This window comes from Calliphora vicina, chromosome 4 (genome assembly GCF_958450345.1).
Source record: "Calliphora vicina chromosome 4, idCalVici1.1, whole genome shotgun sequence".
Lineage (NCBI taxonomy): Eukaryota > Metazoa > Arthropoda > Insecta > Diptera > Calliphoridae > Calliphora > Calliphora vicina.
Window position 1 is genome coordinate 16,479,195 of NC_088783.1, and position 27,398 is coordinate 16,506,592.

The 27,398-nt window shown below is 28.8% G+C and overlaps 2 protein-coding genes across 7 annotated transcripts; both read right to left on the reverse strand.

The window, feature by feature from the left end:
• Window positions 1–6,618: 6,618 nt before the first annotated feature.
• On the reverse strand, window positions 6,619–12,801 carry Gbeta13F (guanine nucleotide-binding protein subunit beta-1). 6 transcript variants are annotated; one of them, XM_065507472.1, is made up of 3 exons: window positions 12,662–12,801; window positions 10,542–10,685; window positions 6,619–10,290 (listed from the first exon to the last, which is right to left on the reverse strand). In XM_065507472.1, exon 3 carries the CDS (start codon window positions 10,086–10,088, stop codon window positions 9,066–9,068), a length of 1,023 nt encoding a protein of 340 aa, XP_065363544.1. In that variant the 5' UTR covers window positions 10,089–10,290; window positions 10,542–10,685; window positions 12,662–12,801; the 3' UTR covers window positions 6,619–9,065. The 6 variants fall into 6 exon arrangements, with proteins under 6 accessions (XP_065363544.1, XP_065363539.1, XP_065363543.1 ...); XM_065507467.1 differs by having other exon boundaries at window positions 6,619–10,296; XM_065507471.1 differs by having other exon boundaries at window positions 6,619–10,296; window positions 10,542–10,703.
• A 2,513-nt stretch (window positions 12,802–15,314) lies between these two features.
• On the reverse strand, window positions 15,315–27,363 carry Ranbp16 (Ran-binding protein 16). Its single transcript, XM_065506952.1, has 19 exons — window positions 27,066–27,363; window positions 26,623–26,852; window positions 26,387–26,552; window positions 25,945–26,183; window positions 25,655–25,871; window positions 25,483–25,581; window positions 25,261–25,407; window positions 24,519–25,198; window positions 19,078–19,222; window positions 18,744–18,891; window positions 18,523–18,676; window positions 18,055–18,460; window positions 17,845–17,983; window positions 17,711–17,788; window positions 17,584–17,645; window positions 17,386–17,525; window positions 16,423–16,542; window positions 16,282–16,352; window positions 15,315–15,741 (listed from the first exon to the last, which is right to left on the reverse strand). Exons 1-19 carry the CDS (start codon window positions 27,066–27,068, stop codon window positions 15,692–15,694), a joined length of 3,294 nt encoding a protein of 1,097 aa, XP_065363024.1. The 5' UTR covers window positions 27,069–27,363; the 3' UTR covers window positions 15,315–15,691.
• Between the last annotated feature and the right edge of the window lie 35 nt (window positions 27,364–27,398).

Here is a 27,398-nt window from a genome sequence, read left to right on the forward strand (position 1 = left end):
CGTATATGACTTAAATATGAAACAAACTCAAACAAATAATTACACAAAATTACACTAATACATTCTCACCACTTAGGTTTTTGATAACTGAGTTAGGTATTTGACAGGAGTGTTTCCGATCTATGATTATCATTCATAATAAGGCTTATTGAATACAAAACGCTTGAAATTGTATTAACATTTATTTTAGTTGTTACAATTCTTAAAGTATTGACTCATAACACTTCGGAGAACTTGAAAGCATAAGCATTTCTCTCAGTTTTTATTTGCAAAATATTGTGTAATAGAAAAAAAAAACAATTTTTTTAAAGATAATTTTTATACACTGCTAATCACATCTTATTATTGCAGTTTCCCATCTTATCTGTAGGTAGGAATAATAAATTCTATTAGAATAGAAATATCTACATAGTATACTACATGCTAGTTAAGTTGCCGTTTAGTAAATCAGAGAAATACTATTTCAATTTGTCATTACTAAATTTTATAAAGGGCCTTCACTTCTAGTTGTTGCTGTTGTATATTTATTGTAAACGTGAGTTTTTATTTCAATTAGTACAATGTTTAAATGTGAGATTGAATTGATGTTTTTTTTTAGCACACAAACAACAAAAAAAGGCACAAATAAATAAATAAATTATTCCAAACATAATAGTTTTAAATTAACCCATTTTAAACTGCATGATTAGAATGTTTGTTAAACAAATATTTTTTTTTTTTCAAAATACAAACCATATTTGTTTAAAAAAAAACAAAATTTCTGGTAAATGTGAAAGTTATTTTTAATATAATAAATAAGTTTAAATGCAACAATTCCAAAACCGAAATAAGAAACCCTTTAATTCTTATTATTAAGATTGAAAAACAAAAAAATATTCGTATATTTTTTTTAAATATAGATTTTATTTTAATTAAAATTGTTTTATTTGAATAAATAGAATAAAATTCTATAAAATATACAAATAATAGTTAAAAGTAATGCCCATTCTTAATATGAATGCATACAGTTGGTTTTAAATTATTTGTTTCAAATTTAAGCCAGTTATTATTTTTAAATTTATGAAAGCTTTTAAATTCTATTAAAAAGTGAGTGAGCCCCAAAATTTAAAGGATTTATTATAATTAGAAGTAGCAATTTTACAAATGCAATAAATCGGAAAGTTCTAATTAGTTAAATATAAATTAAAGTAAATGTAAAAGTAAAAGTATTTTAACATTATATAACATAAATAAAAATCTCTTATATTGTTTTGAATTATGTCTGTAACAGCGTACATTATATGCTTTGCCCCTGATCAAACCTTTAATTCTCAATTATATGTTGTTAGTTTACCCGATTTTTAATATTGCACAAATAATAATTCATAAAATAGATTTTAATTTTGACGAACTTAAGGTTCCGCAAATTAAGAATCAGCAATATTATGGGTCTATCATGGATTGCAACTGAACTAAAGTTGCATTGACAGTTGCCAAAATGGTATTACAGATGGCAACTGGAAACTATCATTTTCTGTTGACTAGAGTTTGATATTGTATTTTATTTCACAGTCCCTTTGAGAAATTTCTACGGGAGTCGGCGATAATATATGCATATTTTTAAAAACAAACCCAAGCTGCGAATCCTTTTGGCTTGTGTGCAGAAACACCCAGAGACTTTGGCGGGAATCGAACCCTCAATCCTCTCGCCGATAGTACAACACACTATCATATAATCTATCGGGGTACATATGTATGAACATATTTTTCGCATATTTTACCTTTTCAAAGTATGTACATCTAAACATTTGAATTCACTGCATTGAAGGGAAAAAGAGTATGAACTCGCAGACATTCATAGATTCAACCTGTTGTTTTCATATTTTTATTTTATTTTTGATATCATGACATATTCCGAATTTTCGGAAGAATTTGCATTATAAAATGTATCTTGAAGTTATAAATTGATGACTGAGCTTTCAAAATTTACTGCCTTTACGAACACAACCATTTGTTGGCATAAAGGAAACATGCCAGATTATTAATAGGCTTCTTTCTATATGATTGTTGGAATAATCCAATTTTTGTTGAAAAAAACTTGAAATCTATACTTTTTAATTATTGTTGTAAAAAATTTATGAAATGCGTTTTTCTCACGAATAAATCAATCTTACAATCATATATTTTTTACTTTGAAATATAATGAAAAGTTGAAAATGAGGAAAATACTCTTAATTAAATAGCAAGAGTGGAAAATCGAAAAAAGTCGGAAGTACGACTTTTTGTTAAAAATACAACAGTTTATAAGAAAATACCGGTATCCTAATTTTTGCTTAAATTTAGCTTACAGAATTTGAATAAATCAATTAGAATTTTCATATTGTTTTTTTTTTTTTTTGTTATGCGTCAAAGAAGTTTTTAAAAACATTTTACAAGTAACAATAAATTTATTGGTTTAAAATGGGTTAATTATGCGGTAAATAGCGTTTTGCCCTCTATAATAAATTAAGTAGTTAATAATACATAGTTTTATATTTATATATTTTTTTAGTTATTTTTTTTTGTTTTGCTAGTCTATACTAAAGAGGAAATGGATGTTTTGTAGCATAAAATATGAGATTTGATTTAAACCCATATTAAAAACAAAAATACATACAACAAAAAAAGAATACAATGTAGAAGAGCGAAGAAATATGTTTGTATGTATGTTTGCTTGCTTGCTGTATGTAAGTATGTTGTTGTTGTATATTTAATGTATTTAACCCATTGTTTTTGTTTGATTTTATGTGATGTTGTTCTTGTTGTTGTTTGTAAATTATGGGGGACTTTTTGTTTGTTTGTTTTGTTTTCACATATTCTTCTCCTATACTCACTTATTTTTAATTTTGTTTTGTTTTTTTTATATATATTTTCTGTTTTAATTTATTTTTTATATAAATTTAGTTACGTTTAGTTTTTTTTTCTTCATTTATACTTAATTTTTAATAAGGATTTTTATGCATATATAAAATTTGTTTATATTTTTGTTTTGTTTTCTTTGTTTTTTTTTTAAATTTACTTTTATTTTTAGAAATTAAAGACCTTAAATACGAAATGTTTTCCTTTTTTATAAAGTTGTAGTGTATGATTTTGTATTTTATTATTATTATAATTAAATATTATTATTATTATATTAATAAATTGTTTTGGTTTTTTTTATAAGACTTAATAAATTAATTATTCATTGTTATTTGTTGTTGAAGTGGTTTTGTTAGGACTTTTTATTTAAATAAACTTGCTGTGGTTTTGTAAATGCTTTATCTTGTTTTTTTCATTCTTTCTTTTATAAATTGTTTATTTTAACTTTTGTATTTTTTTTTATATAATTTTGGTTCTGTGTTAAGTATGTAAGTCTCTATAAAAAAAAATTAAAAAAAATATGACGTTTTGCTAAATGATAATTTCAAACGCTATGTATGTATGTAATCTTTTTTGTTTTGTTTTATTTCTGTAGCTACTGTAATTAAGAAAAATTTATAAAAACAAACAAATTCAATTGAATTCATCTACCACTCTGAAGAAACAAATACAAATTATTATTATTTTTCATATGATTTGTAGTTTTATTCTCATTAAGAATGATGATTTGATTATTTTTAGTTTTATTTAAAGTACACTCAGAAAAAATCAAAAAAAGTACGTTAAATTTATGTAAATTATTTTAAAAGTACCCTAAAAACAAATCAATGAAACCGATCGAATACCTAGAATTTTTTAACAACCCAAAACAATGAATTATTATTGTGTCCGTAAAAAATAAATTTTATAATTCACACAAATTCGAACGATTTACGTATTGGTTTAGTGATGGGTACGGAGAGGATAAGCCACATTTAAAAAAGTATTTCACTGAATACTGATGGCACGGAAAGAAAATTTAGCTTGCTCTTTTTTATACAATACTATCATTTTTCCAAAAACATGATCTTGGTGGAAACTAACGAATTTCCATACATTTTATTGATATCTAATAAGGAAAATAAAACTACTTGCACCTTCGAATAAGTATTCGCTCGTATACGAATGCGAGAATCATTTAGGGCCCTGTGTATAGAAAGAACACTCAGATACACTTTCAATATTATTGCTATCGATAATCAGTTAAATCTGTTCAAAATAATGAGCGTCATAAAAATCCAACCTTTGATAGATTTTTCAAAGAAAAATCATTTTTTAAAAACGATTTTCTTCACTACAAATATTTATTCTTAAAATAGCTTTACTATTTCTTTACGCCAAAAAACGTTTTGAAAAAAGTAAATCTTTTTAGAATAAATCATCACGTTGTTTGCTACAAATGTGATATAGATAAAATAAACATTGACTGAAAAATATTTGGACAATTTTGGGGGAAAATTTTGTAGGAAATAAAATTTTTTGGTGAAAAAAAAATTCGGGTTAAAAATATCTTCCTTGATTTTGACCCATTGTAAGTACGAATTTCTAAGGCGTTATTTGAACAATTTTTGTGGGAAATTTGCGAAATTTCGGGTTTAAAAATATCTTCAGATCTTGATCCATTGACCGAATTTCTATGGCGTTAAATACGTCGGTGGAAATGTCTATCATTAGATATCCATATTGTTTATGTTAAAAACTTAGAAATCTAGACGTAGATCAAAAATAGGCAGTCGTGGTTTTTTGCTTATATCTCAGCCATTTGTGGGCCAGTATTAACCCTTTCGCTACATTGTATCCATATGGATACATTTTAGATTTTTGCACATAACTTCGACATTTATTAATATTTTTAAAAAATAGTTTTTGAGTCTATTTTTGGAATATATTTAGATATGTTTACAATTTATTTCATTGAATTATCACTATGCGTGTTCGATTGGTAGCAATTTGAAAATGTGTGAAAATAGATTTTTGAATCCAAAATTTTTTTTTCAAAAAAGTTCCTTCGATTTTTTGCATATAAAATTTTTAAAAACTATAATTTTGTAATAAAAATGATATAGAATGCTTAGAAACATATTAGGGAAATACAAAAATAAAAAATATTAAAATAAAAATCACGGGGGGCTTCAGGATAAGCTTCCAGGACTAAAAATTTAATTTGGAATAACGGATAAACCAGGACACGTAGGACCTTAATATTAATATCAGTCAATATGGATATCAATACCAACCATATAATATACTTAAAACATCTATTAACACCTCCAGTTAAAACTTGTAGCGAAAGGGTTAATCAAAACAGGAGGATTATAATTCGTTTCGGAAATATTTGCGAAAACATCTAACCTTTCTGATAATTTTGAACAGATTTAGCTCGTTAGAATTAATTTGTATGTTTTGGGTGAATTTGTGATCGTTCCTTAACCTGTCAGTCACAGAGATATTTTCACCCTCCTAAGGCAAAAATAATCATACTAATTAAAATCAAAGTATTTTAGCTAATGGAAGTTTAAAGCTGTTGTTGATTTCAGAAATATATACATATTTCTAAATTTGTTTATCAAGTGTATTTAAGCTAAAATACAGTAATGTTTTTAAAATGCAGATTCACTGCCTGTTTCTCTAAATGCGAACGAAAATTTTCTTTCGTATTTTATATTGAAAACAACAACAAAATTTAAAATGTATTTGTTAATTTAAAATACGAAAGAAAACGTTCGTTCGCATTTAGAGAAACAGGCAGTCAGAAACTTTTGAAATTATTTAAAATTTAGAAAACAATTTCTTACCTAGAATTTTATATGGAAATAAACATTTTCGTTTTGATCCGATACTAAATTTTTCCTGAGCTAAGGTTTCAATAATTTTGTGTTGTTTTTAAACAATTTAAACTCTTTTAAATATCAAGATCTTAAAATAAAAGAAATTTTAATTTCTTGGAAGATTTGAAAATCGTAAAAAATTTTGAAATACTTTTTACTGAGTGTTTGAAAAATAACTGATATTTGATTGCATGGGTGGTGGTGGTGGGTAGGTGTTATATATGTATGTAAGTGTGTGGGTTTATTTACGCAATGATCGTTAATTTATGAGATATTTTCATCATTTAGACAAACTTATTTATGCTTCTTTGTTGTTTTACTATTGTATAATATAATTTGTTTTATAATTAGTTATTATATTTATTATAAATCTTCCTTCTTTTATCATAAATTTCCTATAAATTGTTTTATATACGTTCGTAAGTATATTTTGGTTGTTTTGTGTTCTTAAAGATGATTTTTTGTTTTATATTTTATCTTGCAATGTCGTGTGTGTATTTTGTTTACCACTTTATGTATTTATGTTTTATAAATATTTTTTTGTTTTTTGTTTTATGTATTTTATGTAAGTTAATTGTATATAATTTGTATGTATGTATATTGTGTGTTTGTATGTGTGTTTATGAATGTCTGTGTTTGGTTTGTATGTAGTAGTTAGAACCTCGTATGTATGGTGTAAACTCATGTGCGTGTAAATTGCGCGTGTAATTACATTTTTTTGTTGGTGTAATTTTTAATAATTTTTTTTTTTAAATTTTCATTTAAATATATAGATGTTAGATTTGTGTGAGTGTGTGTGTTGAAAGCTTAGCTTGAGGACACAATTTGTATGCTGCGTTCATCTCTCATTATTATTTAGAAAAAGGACGCCCGCTCGTTTTTTAAGCTATTTAAATAATTTATTGGGATTTTTATTTTCAACGTACAATAATGTTTATTTTTTTATTTATTTTTTTTTTGTTAATTAAGCCAAGAAAAACAAAATAGCATATTAAGGAGTTATTGAGATTTTTGTTTGATAAGTTTTTTTTTGTTGTTTTAAGGAATGTTTGTTAGCCAGCCAGCCATGCACAAGTACATAAATCTGTAATTTGTTAAACTATTTTCTAAAGTTAGCAGAAAGTTACACAAAATGAAAACTTTTAAAAAATCCTTAGTTTATATTCTAAACCTTTTTCTCAAAACCTAAAAATTCTTGAATCAATATAAATTACAAATTTTCTCAATTTAAAATTTTCTTCCTAATCTTCATGAATAAACTCATTAAATGCCATAAAAATATCTAGTGAAATAAAATTTAAAAAAAAGCCGATCGAAAGTGGAATTAATTTCCCAATTTGCTCCTTCAGAAATAGTAAAACGAAACCAATTTCAGTTTTCTAAGTGGAACTGATATTAGTTTGTAATTATTTATTTTTCTTAAATTTTGACAAATCATTGAAGCTAAAACATCGGAATAATAAATATGTATAGAATTGAAACTATTCCAAACGAAATGTGAGAAAGGCCTGTCTGTATATTTGCAGAAACTTTCTAGAATATTATTGTTGTAATTTTATTAACTTTTCCGGTTTAAAATTGTTTACCTAGACTGTCATTTTCATAAATTGTGCGGACAATTGTGCGTTAGTTCTATAGTAGGCATTTCAAATTAAACTCGAACTGTGTGTATGTGTTTTATGCGTATAAATTGTTGTGGAAATTAATAATTTATAAATATATTCCACTAAAATATTTAACAATAAGTTTATTTCTAGAATTTTCACATTTTTTAAAGGAACATTTCTGAGTTTTACTGAAATCGAAAGAAAAATATTTTTTTATATGCAAAAATTTTAATTTTCTTCACGTTTTATGATGATCGTGAGGCAGTAACATATGTTTTGTTTCTAATTTTAGTGAAAAGTAAATAAGAATCTATTAAAAAATAAATGAGTTATGCTAATTTGTATAACATGTTCGGGATTTTCTTACAAATGCTTGAGTGTTCTTTAAAAAAAACCCAGCTGACAGTATTTTGCTTTAGTTGGAGATCATCCTGATTTTAAAATACATTTACTCAGCTATTTTCAAACGGAATTTTACAAATCGTTTCCTGTTTAAAAGGTAAAACTCATATCTTTCAAACAAAATAAATAATTTTGAAATTAATTTCAAAATAACATATTTATGATGTTTTGAAGTTGTAACTGTAAGAATACTGTTACTTAATTAAAACGAAATGATCGGTTCTCAATGGACTCCATCAAAACAGAATTGCTACATGAAATGCTGCAAATTTTTCCGTTCACTTTTGGTCTTTTAATCGTCACGTAATTATAAACCAAAGGATTCTTCTTCTAATAGAACGATGGAAGCTTAAACTACATTTCCAAAAATTTAACCCCAACACCACTTTTTGAATATACAAAAACTACCATTAAAATATTTGATTTTTGTATTTTTTTTTTTTATTTTAAATAGTGTTTAATATGTAAATATTTAGTTAGGAAATACTGTGTGTATGTGTTGTGTGTGGCTGGTGGTCTGTCCATAAACAAACAAAAAAAAAACTTATAATGTAATTGCTCCTTACATTACATTTCAATTTTCAAGCTTACACATTAAGTGAGAAATAAATGTTTAAAAAATATTAAAAAAAAAAAAATGTATATAAAACAGAAAAACAATCATCTAATTTTTGATTTTTATAATAAAACAAGATATTGAGTATTTCTTAAGATTTATAAGTTTACAGTTTTGTGTGTTCTTAATGTTTTGTTTTGTATTGTATGTATGTTTTTAATAAGATTTGTGCAAAATTGTACGTAAAAATTTCCATTATAAAAATTAGGAAAAAGAAAATGATTTTCTTCTTATTTTAATAAAATTTCTTTTTTTGTTTTAAGTAAAAGAAGTAAAGATTTGTTTTTGGTTTTTTTTGTTGTTTTTAAGCTTATTTAGATTTGTTGGGTTACCAGAAATACTCAAAACTTAAAGACTAGTGTTTATATTAAAAAATAAAAAATAAGAATCTATGTTTTATATAGAAATACACATATATATAATATAATATATTGTTGTTGTAGTTGTTGTTTTGGTTGCATGTCCCTTTTTGAAAAAAATCCTCAAACCTGACTTTTTGTTGTAGTTGTTGTTGTATTGTATTGTAGAGTGACCACGGCATTTATTTGTTTATACGTTTTAAACTATATGTAGTAGTAAATAGGTTTCTTGTTTTTTTTTTTCATTTCATTTTGTTGTAGGCTGTTGTGTGTGTTTGTGTGTATGTTTTGTTGTTGTATTTGTTGTTGCTGTATTACTTAAATTTTAAGTTGGTATTTAGTTCCATACACGCAAGAATGAATCCCATGAACCCGTTGCTACTGCCATACCATTCTCGGTGACGCCCAGACATGAAACACGATTATCATGACCGGCGAGTATGCCCGAACGTTCGGCCTTCATTGTGTCCCAAACATTGCAGTTGAAGTCATCGTAACCAGCTAACAGCAAACGACCACTCTTTGAAAATGCCACCGATGTAATGCCGCAGATGATATTGTCGTGCGAGTACATGGCGAGCTCTTGATCGGCGCGTATGTCGAACAAGCGACAAGTTGCATCGTCAGAGCCGGTGGCGAACGCCTGACCGTTGGGGAAGAATGTCACGGCGTTGATGTCGGACTCGTGGCCGGGGAAGGTCTGTTTGCAGACTCCCTCTCGTATGTCCCACAGTTTTGCGGAGGCATCGCAAGCGCCCGACACGAAGGTGTGGCAGCCGGGCGCCAGCGATAGAGCCATTACATCGCCGGTATGTCCCAGAAATGATGTTACCTGTTGGCCGGTTTCAATGTCCCACAAGCCGCATGTCATGTCGCCGGAACTGGTGACGATTTGATTGTCGTCCAGAAAACGGCAGCATGACAAATAGCCACCATGACCGGGCAGTTCACGAGAGACTCGTACATTGCCCTCGCGCGTTTTCAGGTTGTAAATTGAACACATGTTGTCAAGACCGCCGCAGGCGACGTAACTGCCGGAGGGCGCATACGCGCACGTCATCACCCACGACGAACGCAGTGGTATGGCATGGACTTTGTTGGTGGTGTGCGAATCCCAAACAATCAGTTTACCATCCTGAGAAGCTGATACTAAATTCCGCGAATCGTTGCCCCAGTGCATGGCATAGATTTTCGCCAAATGTCCTCTAAGTGTACGTCTGGTACGCATCTGTATACGTCCAATGGGTTCCAAAGACGAGGCCGCCTGGACCAGACTTGTGTCGCAGGCCGCTTTACGGGCATCGCGTATGGCATTCTTAAGGGTTTCAGCTTCTTGTCTCAAACTATCCAACTCGTTCATCTTTGTGTCGGTTTTTTACAAATATTTTTTTGGTTTTATATTAAAGAAATTTTTTTTTGTTATATTTGTATAAAAAAAAGAGTGGCTGTTGCTGTTTTTTTTTTCTATTCTTATTTTTTTTTTCTTTTTTTTTTGTTTTTCCAATTTTTTACTACTACTACTGCTGTTCCTCGGTTTTTTTATATGATGATGGTGAAAATCTCTATATCTTTAAAGGTGGTGGTTGGTTGGAAGAAGGCCGCAAATATATTTTTTTTCATTTTTTTTTTTTGTGAGATTGAGATGATGTTCATATTGTATTGTATCGTATTGGATATATGACGACGATGAAGTCGAACGAGGAGGGGGTGGTAAATGAGTACGAAAAAAAAAAGAAATGAAAAGGTGCGGTGTTAGTTATAAAAAAAATTTTCATATCAACCAAACTTTTTGTTCAGATATTTTAACACTTACCTAAATTTGTTATATTTCACTTGTAGCCGTGTACTTTAGGTTTAATTTCCATCCAAAATCGTGCCTTTTCCACAAATCCAATGATGATAAATTTTCTTTTTTTTTAATTGCCTGGGAGTTCTCTTTTTTCGTTTCGATTTTCTCCTGTTGAAAAAATAAAAACTGCTGCTTGCTGTATAAATGATTCTCCCTTTTTTTTCTTCGTTCGTCGTCGTCGTTTGACGTCCTCTTCACTTCATCAACACTTGTATTTTGTGTGCTCTTTACTTTGCCTATTTAAGTGTATGTATATGTATATTTTTCAGTGCTGCCACATTTTCTTTCTTATTTAAAAACAATCGTACAAATCGTCAATAGAAGAAAATATCGAGTGACTATATACAATATCCTGTCTTAGATTTACATGAAAATGATATCTTAATGGCAAAATATTCAAAATAATAATAATAATTTTTTTGCAATTTTATTGACATTTTTGTAATTCCTCTATCTTAAAAACATTTTTATTACATCTACATATATTTTTGAATAATTATTTTTTAATTCAATAAAGTTTGTATAATTTCCACTAAAAAAATATGTTTTCTTAATAATTTGTATATGGTCATCATGAATCTGACCAAAATAAGCCTCCGAATTAAATTAAAATTATGTTCACTTTTATATCTTCCAGAATACAATGTTAATTGCGATAATTTGAATATTGATTCTCTCTATTAAAACTAATTGTTATTTGCATCTAGATGCAAAAACCTCTATCTATAAGCTTTTTTATACATAATGAATATTTTTGTAGAAAAGCACTCTATCCAATAATGCAAAAATAGTACAGGTCTTAAAAATACAGTTTTTTTGCTCCTGCATGGTCTTGAATATAGTCCCTCGATATGTAGATAATTTGTATGATTTGCCAATTTATAAATAGCAACTTATGGTGGTGACTGGAGTTGGAAAAATAAATAAAACTACTAATTTTTAAAAACTCAACACAGGGAAAATTTTATACAATTTTTTTTTACAGTAATAAGTAATTTTTTTCCATGTGTCGGAGATGAAGAGACCTGACCCTATTTTCGATATAACCTTCTGCATGGCCAAAGGCTGGATACTCATAAATATTTGACACCTATTTATAATAATCTTTATAAAATTTGAAAAAATTTTGACTACACAGTTCTCCAAAATAAATTGTTTGACACAAATCTTCTAGACCATTTTTCATTGCACAATTCGCTGCCTCAGCTTTTAAAGACTACTCATTTAAAAATAATTAATTTTGTGGTTCAAATTTAATTTTAGTTACATGTTAATATTCAATTCTGTAAAATCTTGTGTTATTTTAACTTGAAAATGTGTAATTCTTCTACTCCACTTGTGGCAACACTGAGAATATATATTTTTTCTAATGCCTGCCTCTTTTTATATATATATATGTATATTTTTTTTCAACTGTTCTACAATTCCGTTCGAGTTCGATCGTATTTTAAGACAAGGGGTGAGAATTTTTCACTTCAATTTTTCCATTATTTTCTTGATGATTTAAACAAACTATAAATTTGATTTTTTTATAATAAACACATAAGAAAACGTTACATTTTCCCGTTATAATGAAGGAAATATTTTTTAGATTTTTTTTTATCTAAAATAACACGAAATAATTTAAAAAAAATATTCTCACTGACTTCGATTTTCTTCACTTTTGGTTTTTTGGTACACCAAAATTGCAATTTGCACCACCACCAAAGGGGGGAAACTTTTTGATTAATAATATAACGAAAATATATTAAAACACAACGAAACGAACGAAAAAGAGAGAAACAATACACAAATTTAACGAAACATTTAACATATACACGCTTTTTCAGTCACACACACTTAATTTAAGCTAAGGCACCCAAAAGCGAGAACGAGATGAACGAATTGTTAGTTAATATAGAGCAGAAAATCAATTTAGTACTTTATTACTCTTTCACTTATTTTTTTTCTTATGTTCTCCAAAAATTCTCAGAAGTAGAGTATTTTTTTTTCATATGCCATAAAAAAAAATTCATATCTATATGTATGATTTTCTTGATTTCATATTCATTTTTCACACCTTTTTTTCCACTATTCACACTTACGTTTTGTGCAAATTATGCTAATTGTTTTTATTTGGTACTATTATTATGTTATTTGTTAATTTTTATTGTAAACTATTGTTTATTACAGGCTAAAAAATATTTTTGCTAACAATTTCTTATATACACTCAACGAGCACTAAAATAAGCGAAACTTTTGTTTGACAGATTGGCCAACACCTATAATCTTTTTAACGAAACATTTTTTAGGGTTGCATTCTATTTGCTGTGTACTAAAAACATAGTAAATTGACTATGACAGTTCATGGTGTGTGTGTGTGGTGTTAATTTATAACGGTCAACAACAATGAATGATTCACAATTTAATTATTTAAGGGAATATTTAATTTTATAGTTATAAAATGCAATTAGTATTGTGTTTTAGTTATTCCCTTAGGTTAGTATTTAGTTTAGTAAATTCTCTTAAACGTTTCTTTGTAGAAAATAATAATTATATTTTTAATTTCTTTAACCTGCAGAGTTGCATAAATACGAACAAATGTAAATGAATAGCCAGACTTTTTAAAAAAAAAAATTAAAAAGGTAAAGGTATTTATAGACGACTATACTGTGTATTAATACTTTTAAAATTTTAAATATTAAAAACTTCAGATATTTAATTAATGTTTGCTTAGAAAAATTATTTGTAAAAAAAACGTGAGAAAAAAGAAGTGGTATAGATATATGAATTTAATATTAACGTGTCATTTGAGAGATATTTTGGCCACTTTTTATTACATATGAAATATGTATTGGTATATTTAGATATTTATATTTTCAAGTACTATTTACTTATATGTAAACAAATCAAAGATGTACACGCTGTCAAAGCCACTTTTGCGATTTAAAATTTACAGTGAGTGAGAATACAATGGAAACTTTCTTTGAAAACTATATTCATTAAATTCAGTTTTTAAAAGCGTGACCTTTTACCAAATATGTATACTTCTAAGATAAATTAAAATATAATAAATTTCATCGTTTTTAAGCATTAAAGTTTAACAAAAAATACTTCATTGCTTTGGCAAAATAGTGGAAACTTTTCTTCTTGTGGCCAATAAACTTATATAATTTATATTTTTATTATAGATATTTTTATTTCATAAATTCAAAACCAAGAACCTGGGGCCAAATAATAATTTTCAAATGTCCAGATCTCAATCTCATTGAAAACTTATGTGAATTTTTTGATCGCACGGAACACCACACAAAAATTGCTAATGATAGACCAAAATTATGTGGGGCTGCACGCAAACGTTTAAAGCTCTATATGGAACAATACATGGACATCGAGAAGTCAAGAATAATGTGCCTAAAGCCGATGAAAGAAGTTCGAAGCGAGCTGCGTGACCTTAAAATCCCCAGGAAGAGAGGTAAGTCAAATGGGTCAACTCCTGAAAAAGCTAACCCCCCAAAAATAGTAGCTAGTGCAGATGGTTTACCTGCTACCAAAAGCATAGGCACGCCTAAATCTACATTCATACAGGGATGCGTTTCAAATTGTACGGCTAGGGGTAATTCTATCAAATTTTCCGAGAACAATATGGTCTGATGACAAGTTAAAGCAGGGTACACTTAGAAGTGTGCCCTAAGTTATAGTATTAAAATGTAACGTAACTATAACGTTGTACGGAGGATGATGTTCCACGGACGGTAAGGTCGTGTTAAAGGCTGTGTTAGCCGACCGTAATGTATCCTTAACGGAACAGCTGATCGTTTTTGTTTTGTGTGAAGTAGTAAGAACAGTTATAGCAGGGCACACTTAGAAAGGTGACTGCATCACTACAACAAACAGTAGGTGAACTGTCAAAGTTGCCTGTTGTTGTTTTTGCTTTTGTTGTATTTTTCGCCACAACAACCACAAGTGAATTGACAATTTAAACTGAATAAAAAAATTATCAGCTGTTTCATCGCAGTCACCTTTCTAAGTGTGCCCTAAGTTATAGTATTAAAATGTAACGTAACTATAACGTCTGAAGCTGTTAAAAACATCAGCCAAATTATGAATAAAAATTCCGAAAAATTTCTCATTTTTCCTATTCAATTTCAATGAGAAAAAACTCCCGGGGAACAAACTCCCGCGGGATTTTTTATTCATAATTGGGCTGTATTTGTTTCGATTTTTATGTCAAATTCGTGTTACACATTTTTAATATTCTATAATTGCACTAAAATGCTACGTTAAGTCAGCATTACTGTTATATTCCTTCAACACAGCCTTAAGCTAATTTTTCAAAAATAAAAATCAGACTTGCGCAACTAAATTGCCTAATGTGAAAGGGGTCATACTATGACTCCAAAAACTAATTTTTACCAATATTGAATATATGCTATCAATATGAAAATGTTGAACAGATCTGTCAGATATATGTACTTTCTATATTGTCGTTGTTCTATAAATATATATATATATATGACCGTCTGTCTGTTGAAATCAACTTTCCGAAGCCCCTAACTAAATTTTAAACGCTATAGTTCTGGTTCGATTGCTATTTAAATTCGGGAAAATTGGTCCAGAAATGACTGAGGTTTACGCCAAGAACCAGGACTACCGCGATAGTTTAGTTATTTTTTATCTATATCTCGATACCAAGTCATTAACCTTTCCAACGAACGTATTTTTTTCTTTCAAACATACATACTCAAAACGTCAAAATATATGGGATTCTATGCGAGTAGATTAATTTAATATTTCAATAAAAAAATAAGCTACATATAAGTAAAATAAATTAGTTTACTAGGTTTTTTTGTTTGTTTTTGTTTGATTTTATATATATATATGCATGTATATGAAAGTATGTAATATGTACATCAAATAACTTTATTTAAAGTAAAAAAAATATATAAATATTTTTCTTTTGAAACAGACTTTTTGCATTTACGCCGGTCAGTGTTGGTTGGGTAGAATGTTTTATTTTCTTTATTAAATTTTGTTTATAAATCATTATCCAAAATGAGTTTTTGTTTCTGTTTTTATATTTTTTTTTATTATAAAGCAGTCCGTGATTAATGCTTGTCGTAAGATGTAAAGAATCACACCGAAACCGAATAATTATTTTCCGAATAAATTTGATACGAATTATCTGAAATTAATAACAATAATACACAATTAGTAAATGAATTAGAAGTTAGTTACAAAAACACATTGAATAAAAAAATACAATACAATATAATTTAAGCATATTATCTGACATAGATCTCTCTCTTCTTGCTTTGACTTCTTTGTAGAAATCAATAAAAAATAAACTTATATTTTAAGAATAATTATAAATTCATTAATTTGTTTTAAAAACAAAAAAACAAACTACATACATGTTTATTAAAATTTGTTAATTATTCTTATTGTTATTATTTTTAATATTTTTCTTAACGGTCATATCGAACTTGAAAATCAAGTATATTTTATATGTAATCGATTATTAATTCTCAATAAGATGGCGGAAGTTTAGACAAAATGATAAAATTTAAAAATATTAATAATAAAACTATAATTAACAGAGAGCTATGTTTTATTACTATTCGTTTGTTTGTTTGTTTCTTATGTTTTCCGATTTATTTTTATATATGTATATATCAATATATATGTATATATTTTTACGAAAATTCATCGATAAATGACGAACCAGTGTTATAATTCGATATTTTCGGCAAGTTTACCACATCACGACGGAAGGATGATAAATTATGAGTGAATCTGTTGAAAGATATTAAAATCATGTAAATTAATTTCGATGTATAGTGGGTTTAAGCATTGCTATATATACTTCTCTTTATTTTTACTGGATACATTTCGTTCAATGCCGCTCATTAAATCATCAAACCATTGGGCCATAATTTGTTGTTTGTCTAAAGGTTGTGCGCGTAGAATGTTATCTTTAAGAGATCTGAAAAAAAAATCAAAAAAATTCATAAAATGTAATTTTATACAATAAAGAATAAGTACTTAAAGATTTCCTATAGAACTCTATATCCAGCTCTATTTCTCTATAGAGAAATCTAACGCCAGCTCAAGATTTCCTATAGAGAAATCTAACGCCAGCTCAAGATTTCCTATAGAGAAATCTAACGCCAGCTCAAGATTTCCTATAGAGAAATCTAACGCCAGCTCAAGATTTCCTATAGAGAAATCTAACGCCAGCTCAAGATTTCCTATAGAGAAATCTAACGCCAGCTCAAGATTTCCTATAGAGAAATCTAACGCCAGCTCAAGATTTCATAAACAGAAATCTATCGCCAGCTCAAGATTTCCTATAGAGAAATCTAAAGCCAGATCAAGATTTCCTATAGAGAAATCTATAGCCAGCTCAAGATTTCCTATAGAGATATCTATAGCCAGCTCAAGATTTCCTATAGATAGAGAAATCTATCGCCAGCTCAAGATTTCCTATTGAGAAATCTAACGCCAGCTCAAGATTTCCTATAGAGAAATATAACGCCAGCTCAAGATTTCCTATAGAGAAATCTAACGGCAGCTCATGATTTCCTATAGAGAAATCTAACGCCAGCTCAAGATTTCCTATAGAGAAATCTATAGCCAGCTCAAGATTTCCTATAGAGATATCTATAGCCAGCTCAAGATATCCTATAGATAGAGAAATTATCGCCAGCTCAAGATTTTTTTTTTTTTAAATTTATAAGTAGAGAAATCTATCGCCAGCTCAAGATTTTCTATAAAGAATATAGAAATCTTGTCAGCTCATTAATAATATTTTCCCTTTTAAACTTACCTAAAGTAATCCTCATACAAAAGTATTAAAACTAATAAAGGCCTGGACATAGACCATTGATTTCGGCAATCTTCAGCCATCACATTATTTAACAAAGTTGACATCATATTTTGCAACAATTCCGAATTCATTTTAACAACCTTTAAATTAAACAGAAATAAATCTATAGCAATTCATATATGAATAAATAAATAATACCTCTAAAAATCTAGCATTTTCCGGAGTTAAACTGCGTAATTTTTTATTTGGGAATGTAGACACTGCAGAAAAAAAAAACAAATTAAATTTCGTAATTCTATACAATAACATTCCAAAAGAAACTTACTTTTCAACTGAAGTTGCTTAAATATATAGGATACAATGCTATCCAAAATGGAACAACAGGTTATATAAATAGTCGAATCTGAAAACCACAATATTTACATAAAATTTCTTATTTGTGAATATTTAAAAGATTACCCAAAGCTGTAAATCCTTTAGAAAGACTTTCTAGAATGTAAACAAATGCACCGGGTTCTAGGCCAGCCAGAAAACTTATATGATCTTGTGATAAACAATTCAATAAATTAAAATAGGATGAGGCCAATTTGGGATATTCCTAAAAAGTAATGAAATAAACAAAGGCAACAATTAAATACTTATAATTATTAAATAATCGAAATAACCTACCAACAAATCATTTTGTTGTATTGACATGATCATTTTTGCCGCTATATTCAAGACATTATCCAATGTATCGTCGCCATATAGTTTAAACACGCCAAAATTAACATAATTCCCACCCAATGCATTCTTCAAGATGGTAAAGCATACCGATATGCCTTTCAGACGCATAGGATATTGCTGGTCACGTGGCACATCCAAATGCAAAATACGATTACCATAGATACAGATAAGTTTTGATGCTTCACGGAATAACAGAATACCCATGGGACTGGAAACATTGCCCTGCAAACGTTGTGTACGACAATGCACTAATTCGGCAAAGAGTTTTAAAACTGGTGTTGTGACGGCAGGATCGTGGGCCCATAACTCAACAGATCGTATTAGCATGGGTAAATAATCGGAGTAGTATCTTCAATAATAAGAAAAGACAAATTAAAATTAAATTATATCATTTATTTAGCAATTACTTACAACCACTCAAACAGCATTGTATAAGGAACACGTGATGTCAATGGTTGAGCTAGACCTCGCAAATCTCTGGCCAAACCAATAATTGCCTTTTTGGCCTCTTCATTGGGAAAACTATTGGAGTCCATTAACACTGGGCCCAGGTTCTCAAATTGATCTAGTTGCAAAAGTAATTGAGTTTAAATTAATTTTTCCTGAAATTTCCCTGAAAAGTCAACTCTTACTGGTTAAAGGTGTTAAGAAATTATAAAATCTTTCCTCATCTTCGCCCAAATCAAACATCAGTAGACGTCCTAGTGATGTATAAAACATAGTACGACAGCGCATTTCCGTTAAAGATGAGTTAGTGCCCAAAAACGGAAAATGTTCACTCTAAAGATAAACAAAATTAGGCATATGTAACATGGAAAAGGGTTGTGATTTATTTAATAGCCATATTCAAAATAAAAAATCTGTATGGTAAGCCTCTCGTTAGTTAAGCATACTGTTTTTCATATTGATATACATATACCACTTCAATATTATGTTAAATATGTGATTTAACAACTAAACGCTTACCGTATGATGTGTAAGCATGAACTGTACTTCCTCTAGTTTTGCCAATTTACGAACGGAGTTGAAATGCACAGAGAGATCTGACAGCAGCATTAAAGTTTTCGTTATTATTTGTTCTGAATGGCCCCAAAATTTCAGATTTGTTATACTACAAAAACAAAGATATACAAATATTTACAACACATTTAATACTTAGAATAATGACTAGAAGCTTATCTCAATTACGCAAGGCATAGAAAATATATGTATTTATATTCTGAAAGAATAAAAAAAATACAGAAAATATACGTCAAAACTTCAATTCAAATTTCTACTATGATATCACTCGATTTTAGTAAAGCGTATGACACAGTTAATTATTGTTTTTTTTATTGAGAAATTGGCCCCTAAATTTATTTTTTCTAAATCTTCGGGTAAATTATCGACTTCGAGGATTTTATTGGTTCTCACTGTACAAGTTACTTATTCGCTGATGATATAAACTTACTTTTTTATACTGGAATTCAATTCATCGATTGCCATGAAGTCACTATAAATTATACTTTATTACAAGCTGCAGAATGGGCTTTTTATAATAGGCTGAAGTTTAATCCTTCTAAAACGAAGGCAATATGTTTTGGGACATATAATAATAACTTAATTAACTCTGTCTAGGTTTAACACTCGATAGAAGCCTGACTTTTGACATATATAGAAACATATATCCAATGTAAGTGCTAAAGTAAGTCTAGTTTTGAGATCATTATACACTTTAGATTATTACTTAACTATAAACATTAAGAAACAACTAGCTCATGCTCTTCTCATGACCCATATTCGATACTGTCTAGATATTTACAGTGTTACTTCAATATTAAAATTGAATCGTATAAAACTAATTTTTAACCGGATTATACGATATATTAATAGCCTTAGAATCTCTGATCATGTGTCTGATTATGTTATACTGTTCTTTCATGCGATTCCTTAAAATTGGAATTTTATTTACATATTATCAAAGATTTGTTACTCAATCATCTCAATATCTATTACATCTACCTTCACCTTCGTGAGAAGGGTATATATAAGTTTGTCATTCCGTTTGTAATTTCTACATTTTTCATTTCCGACACTATAAAGTATATATATTCTGGATTCTTATAGATAGCGGAGTCGATTAAGCCATGTCCGTCTGTCTGTCCGTCTGTCTGTTGAAATCAATTTTCTGAAGACCACAGATATCTTCGGGATCCAAATCTTCAATAATTCTGTCAGACATGCTTTTGAGAAGTTTGCTATTTAAAATCAGCAAAATCGGTTCATAAATAACGGAGATATGAGCAAAAAACCGGGACAACCTCGATTTTTGACCCATTTTTGATCTATATCTGGATTACTAAGACATTAATATAGACAATATGGATATATAATGATAGATATTTCAAAGTCCATTGCAACGATGTTGATAAGGCTATAGTAAGTTGGACATACAATGGGTCAAAATCGGGAAAAATATTTTTTTACCCGAATTTTTTTTCATCCAAAATTTTTTTTTGTCATACATTTTTTTTTCCAAAAAAAAAAATTTAAAAACAAAAAAAGAAAAATTTAAAAAATTTTTTTTTTTTAAAATTTCGAAAAAACTTTTTTTTTTAAAAAAAATTAAAAAACTATTTCGAAAAAAAAATGTTGAAAAACAATTAAATAATAGTTGCTGAATTTATTACCTTTTGTTTTCCAATAAAGGCTTATTTTGTTAAGTTTTAGTTAATTTTAGTTTTACTATTATTACTTTTATTCTGCACAGAAAAAAGTTTCAACATAAATATTATGATTCGAATTCATTGATTTCAATTCATAACATTTATAAATAATTTCTTAAATAGTATGATTTTTTTAATATTTTATGTTTTGAAATAAAATCTAGAAGGCTTGAAAAATATAATTTCAATTTCATTTTTATTTTTATGTTGTTCAAAAATGTTTGAAATTTTTCATGGAAAATTTTTAGTTTTTTATGATTTTCAGCTACAAAATGATATAAAAAGCGCGAAAATGATTAAATTGATTTAAGAGGATGAAATGCTTTTATATTTATGAATGTTTTATTATGTTTAATGATAATTTTTAAGTTTCAGATATTCTCCTTTTTATCTTAAAATATTGGCCAATATATGGCTATTATGCAAATATTCTTGCACTAATTCATTATATAATACAATTATAATGCAATTTATTAAAAAAATTAAGTAAAAAAAGCCAAAATTTCCGTCATGTAAAATTTTATAATATTTATGAACATGTTCTTATTTTGAATGAAATAAGTTTGGGAAAAAAAGTCAAGTTCCATTAATAATATTTATTACAAAATTCATTCCAATTATGAATTTCTTTTTTCTGTGTGTATTAATCGTATATGGCCCAATGGGCTCGATTATTTAAATAAAGAATGAAATGAAAGAATAGCTTAACCCCATGTCTATACCTTATACATTTTTATCATGATAAAGGTCAAAATGATTGTCAAGATAAAAAATTATGAGGTATAGCCTCCATTTATTAGTAATATTTTGCTTCGTTATGACAAAATTCTTAGTGCTTTTGCTCAGACAACTTTGTCTTGACAACAAACGTCATTAATTGTTATGATAAATATTTGTCAAGTATAGACAGGGGGTAAAATTAAAATATCCGTATCTGAATGTTTTTTATACCTTTTGTCATTCCGTTTGTAATTTCTACATTTTTCATTTATGTATATTCTGGATCGTTATAGGTAGCGGAATATAACTTACATACCTGATTCATTCATCAATATATCCGCTATAGACCTGGTTCGGTTGCTATTTAAAATCGAGAAAATTGGACCACAAATGGCTGAGATATAAGAAGAAAACCAGGATAACCTCGATTTTTTATCAATATCTCGATTACTAAGTCATTAACCCTCTAACCGGCCAATTTTATTTTGAGGTAAAAAAATATACCAGGTTATTGTTTGAATAAAAAAAAAATACGTTGGAATAAAAAAAAAAAACAAAAGACAAGTGCACGTTTATATTTATCACAATTAGTAAATTGTTTGTCTCTTTACACATATTTACCGTTATAACAGGAGAAATAAGCAAATAAAGCAGCATTACATACATTTAATATACCCCGCCTAAAGGCAGCCTTGCCGGTTAGAGGGTTAATATAGACAACATAGAGAATTATACATAGAGACGAGACAATATGATTTGTCAAACAAAAATACAACAAATAATATTTCTGATACAACAAGAAAATACATTGACTAGCATGTATTTTGTTGTTGCAAGAGATAGGTTTTTGACAATTCCGTCTCGTCTCTATGTTACCCTTTGTAGACAATATGGATATCTAATGACAGATATTTCAATTTAAAATAAAAAAAATGTTTCACTAATAAATTGAAATTTTTTTTTGCGATAAAATTATTTTCACTAAAAAAACGATACAACAGCCGACTATAGCTCTCTAACTTGTTCTACCTTTCCGTTTGTAATTTCCACAATATAATTTTCCGACCCTATAAAGTATATATATTCTGGATCCTTATAGATAGCGGAGCCGATTAAGCCAAGTCCTGTTGAAATCAACTTTCCGAAGCCCCCAAATAACTTACATACGAGATTCAAAAATCAATATCTCCGGAATTCTGCCGGATCGGATTACTAAGTCATTAATATAGACAATATGGATATCTAATGATAGATATTTCAAAGACCTTTGCAACGACGTATATAAGACCATAGTAAGTTGGACCTACAATGGGTCAAAATCGGAAAAAATATTTTTTAACCCGAATTTTTTTTTCACCAAATTTTTTTTAGCTAAATATTAAATATTAAAAAAAAAGATTCGGCACATCCGAATAAATTATAGAAAGAATATGATGAATATGAAGTAATGCAGTGCGAGTAATAGAATTGGGATTTTTTTAATTTGTGGTATAAATGTTTTGATAATTTTTCGTAATATTTAAGAATTTTTAAAAAAATTTGTTGCAAAATTTCTAAATTTTAGACAATTTTCTGATTTTTTAAAACATTTATAATATTTTGTAAAATTGCAGACTTTTTAAAAGAAAATCCGTTTGTTTTTGTAAAATTGTCCAAAAAATGGAAAATTATACTCTGATTTTTTAACACTTTTTTTGTGTTTGTTGTGTAAAAGTGTAAAAAAAATCAAAGTGTAATTTTCCATTGTATTGAAATGATATCACACAAAAAAATTATTTTTAAATGGATACGAATGAGAATTTTTCCATTCAAAACTGAAAATGAACCAGTTATTTTCGGTTTATGCAACCTACAAATTATTTTTGAATTTCCGCAAGGTCAACAACATTTATTTTAGACAAAAAAATCAAAATTTTTTTTAAATAATTTATGTTGTAAATCGAATTTATTTTTAGCATCACTATTAAAGTAACGGTATTTTGGGTATGAAATAAATGTTTTTAGTTCTTTTGTTACACTCAACTCGATCACATGCGTTTTACTCTAACAACAGGTTATGTATGGGTCTTTGTTCACAGTGAAAATAAAAGGAATATTTTTTTTTTTAATAAACGGACAGTTTGAAAAATTTTAATAAAAGACTTTATGATCCAATCACGAATAAGATTATTATAAGTCGCGACATTGGGTTCATGGAACATCAGGTAAGTAGCAATGGAAAATACTTTGCTAATATTGTTCCGAATCTTGTAGTTGAAATCGGTCGAGATGATGCCAATTCAGCGGAGGAATTGAATAGTGAATTGTCATCTAATGTAGTACTAGAATTAGCAACTGAGGTTAAAGAGGAGCAAATAGATGAAGAGATAGTTAATACATCAACTGACAGTCTTAACGTACGATGTGAACTCTGAAGAGAGTCTAAAATTTGAGGATGCATTTGAAGAACAGCGTGATGAAAACTTTTCTAGGTAAAATGCTTTTCGCTTTTCTGATCGTATAGCCTTTGTGCGAAAACTTTTGTGTCAAGTGATCCTGCAACAGTCGAAGATGTCCTGAACTCTAGAAAAGACTCGTTGAAGTTGAATGCTACATAGAAATTGGTTAATTCTTCAATTATGTAGACGACAGATATCCAATTTCTTCTTTTAAGATAGCTTTTAGAGTTTTCACGGCTACCGAAATGTTTCCAATTTCAATTTATTTTTAAAATATTTTTTAATACAAATATGACTCAACTTTTAACAAAATATCTCATTTAGAACCAGTTTGAGGGCAATATTCAGCTGTGCCGCATCAAAGTATACTTTTATGATAAAGATTGAAAACAATTTTTGTTGGGAGAAGGTTATATATGCCGAATATAGTTTTCTTACTTTCAGAATATAAATATTTCCAAGCCTTTCAGCAAATTTAAAATTTGTCGGTATGTGTACTGCAGACGTGTATAAAAGGAAACTATTGAAATGAAATAATACTTACATTTTTCGGTTGATAAAACTCAATAGCATTTGTTCATCACTGATGCCAAATACCTCATTTAAACGTTTATAGACATTTGCCTTCTGGGTTTGTTCACTGATATGCATTTTGCGCACCTGCTCTAGAAAACTTAAAATTGCCAATTCAAGTTTTTCACAGCCGGCTTGCGGTAAACGAGCATCGGTTAATCTCATTAACTGAAAAACTCTGATAACCAGCTCGGCATCCATGGTATCATGTTCATCGTTTGAATTCACCGTCAGTCGACCAACAATGGCAGAGCCAATGATATAGACTAACCACGTCAGTTGTAATTCGTGTATGCTAATATCCATGGGATTTGAGTTGGGTGTTTGCAGTAAATTTTCATATTCACGGGCTTTTTGATCGAAATGTTGTACCAGCAACTGGCACGTCTTATCGTATTCACAGCGTTCGATAACCGACAGCTGTTCCAATTGCTGCTGTACCATGCACAAGTCGTCCAAGGGATCATCAATGTTGTCGCGTACAATGACAGGAACGGCTTCTAGTCGTGATTCGACATAGGCTTTTGTTACCTCGGGTGTGTAGGTGCCCAATAGATGAGGTTCGGCTGATTTGACATAAGGAACTGAAGCCACCATACGTTGCCATAGGGTAAGTAAATAATGTACACTATTGGGGGCAAATTGCCACATCTGCAATAAGTGAAATTTGTAATGAAATCAGAAAACATGGGGAGAAATGCAGAAATTTCTACCTGTAATGATTGCACGGTAAATTTAGCAATTAATGCAATAGCTTCGGGATAACAAGGCACTGCAATCAATTCACCCAATTGATAGTTGGACTTTAATCGGGCCAGTAGGCGACAAAATTCATGGTAATTATCAGGATCACTTAAACCCTAAAGAAGTGTTTTTATTTTGTTTTTATTTGTATATTATTGCTTGTTTTTAGCTTACATTAGGTTTGTACTTACATGTAAATTAACCAATATATTTTTAACGCCTTCCACCAAATGTGTAAGGAACTTTGTTCGTTCAGAATTATTGAATAAAGAACGACGTACAGAAGTCATCTGAAATCAATAAATATAATGAATGTGTTGTTTTACAATATGCCTATTTAAAAATATATGTATATATATTTACCTGCACCAAACACGCTAAGGAATAACTAGCCAAACCATTGGGTAATATTTGATACAAATCAAAAAATAATTTCAATGTATTTGCATCTAAGAATGCCGGACGCCATGATGTTGGTATTTGAACGCTATTCATATCATCAGATGATTCATCTGTAGAACTGCCAATAAAGTCGAAACTCAAACAGTTCTTTGTCAGCCGCAACACATGAGAAACAAGACTAAATAAAACACACACACAAAATATAAAATACAGATCCAAGTTATAGAAAAATTATTATCATTATTACTTACTTGACATAAGCTTGTTGAGACTCATCCATGAAGTTTAATGTTTTACTATTATCACGTGCAGTAACCAAAAGATTACACGATAACAGGAATATGTCGAAGAGTTGTTGGTCTCGGAATGATGTAGCAATTTTACGATTTTTGGAAAATGATATATTGGCATCAACTTCCACAATTGAGTTCATTTCTAAAACTAATTGTGATAAAATTTGCACTCCAATGGTGCAGTGCTCCACAGAACCCTAAGAAAAATTAATAAATGTTGAATTGAAATTATGTACATACATACATATATTGAAAACCTGCAAATCTGACTAGTATTTATTATTTAGAAAATGTTAATTGAGAAATTGGCTTATAAACTATAAACTAAAAAAGTATACAGATTTGTCTTAAATTTATTTCAGCATACATACTTCTGAAACTAAACCAATTATGTAGGTACCTGTAAAAATGTTTTAACATCTTCCAATAGATTCTGAAATATTAGTTCATTTTTGTAGGTATCGAACCAACCATACTTGGTTATTTTCGCCAAAAGTGTTACCAAGGCCTGTACTACGAAATGTTGCAAGTTCGGTCTATTGGCCAAATAATTAAGAATATAACTCCTATAACCCAAAATACAGGAAAATTACAATTAATTCTGCTTGCAGTTTTATAAAAAGTAATAAAACTTACCTGATATCGATGCGTTGTTCCAAATTTAAACCCTGTATTAGTTTTGTCAAGGTGGTGGCGGCCAATAACTGAGCATAACTGGAATCGGCACGATCCAATAGCATCTGACATTTGGGCAGAGCATCTTGGCTGCTAACAAATTGTACCAACGTTTTTTCCGCATTGGAACGCAATGCAGAATCTGTGGCCTCATATAGCTGTTTACACAATATCTCCAACTGTTGGATTTCCTAATAAGATACAACAAAAAAAGAGGAAAATATACCTACTAATTAAAACTAAACAAGACAGAGAGACATCTGCAAACAGCAAATCATAACCTCTAAAAGTTAAATCTTTGCAAAAAAACAAATTAACCGGCGTAGTATCTGTACATTTACCAGTTGATAATAATAAAATGCTAATATACAAGCTTTTTATTAAATTAATTTACACTAGCTTACCATTTTCCAAATAATTTGTGTATTTATCGTCGGTACAAAAAAAATCAAGATATCCTAAAGTAATGGACTCCTGCAATTGAACAAATTTTTGTTGTTGTTGAAATGCTGTTCTTTATACAATTTCGCTTTGATTTTCTACATAAAAATATAATAATAGAAACGCTATTTTATTTATGAGTAATTGAATTATGTGTATGTATTTTTTTAATTATTTATTTTTATACTAGGAGTTAAAATTTCTTCCAAACAAAATATTTGCAAACAAGCTTCTCTGTAAATTTTGTTGCAATTTCGCAACTCTTCTTCTTCTTGCTTGTTGTAATTGCAAACATT

Excerpts from the sequence above, each read along its gene's own strand:
- Gbeta13F (XM_065507472.1), bottom strand. The coding sequence starts at position 10,088 with ATGAACGAGTTGGATAGTTTGAGACAAGAAGCTGAAACCCTTAAGAAT.
- Ranbp16 (XM_065506952.1), bottom strand. Across the intron at positions 26,184-26,386 it reads ATGTTAAAACATTTTTACAG|GGTTCTGTGGAGCACTGCAC; the intron begins GTACCTACATAA and ends AATTTTTCTTAG. Across the intron at positions 17,526-17,583 it reads AAAATGCTAGATTTTTAGAG|GTTGTTAAAATGAATTCGGA; the intron begins GTATTATTTATT and ends TTTAATTTAAAG.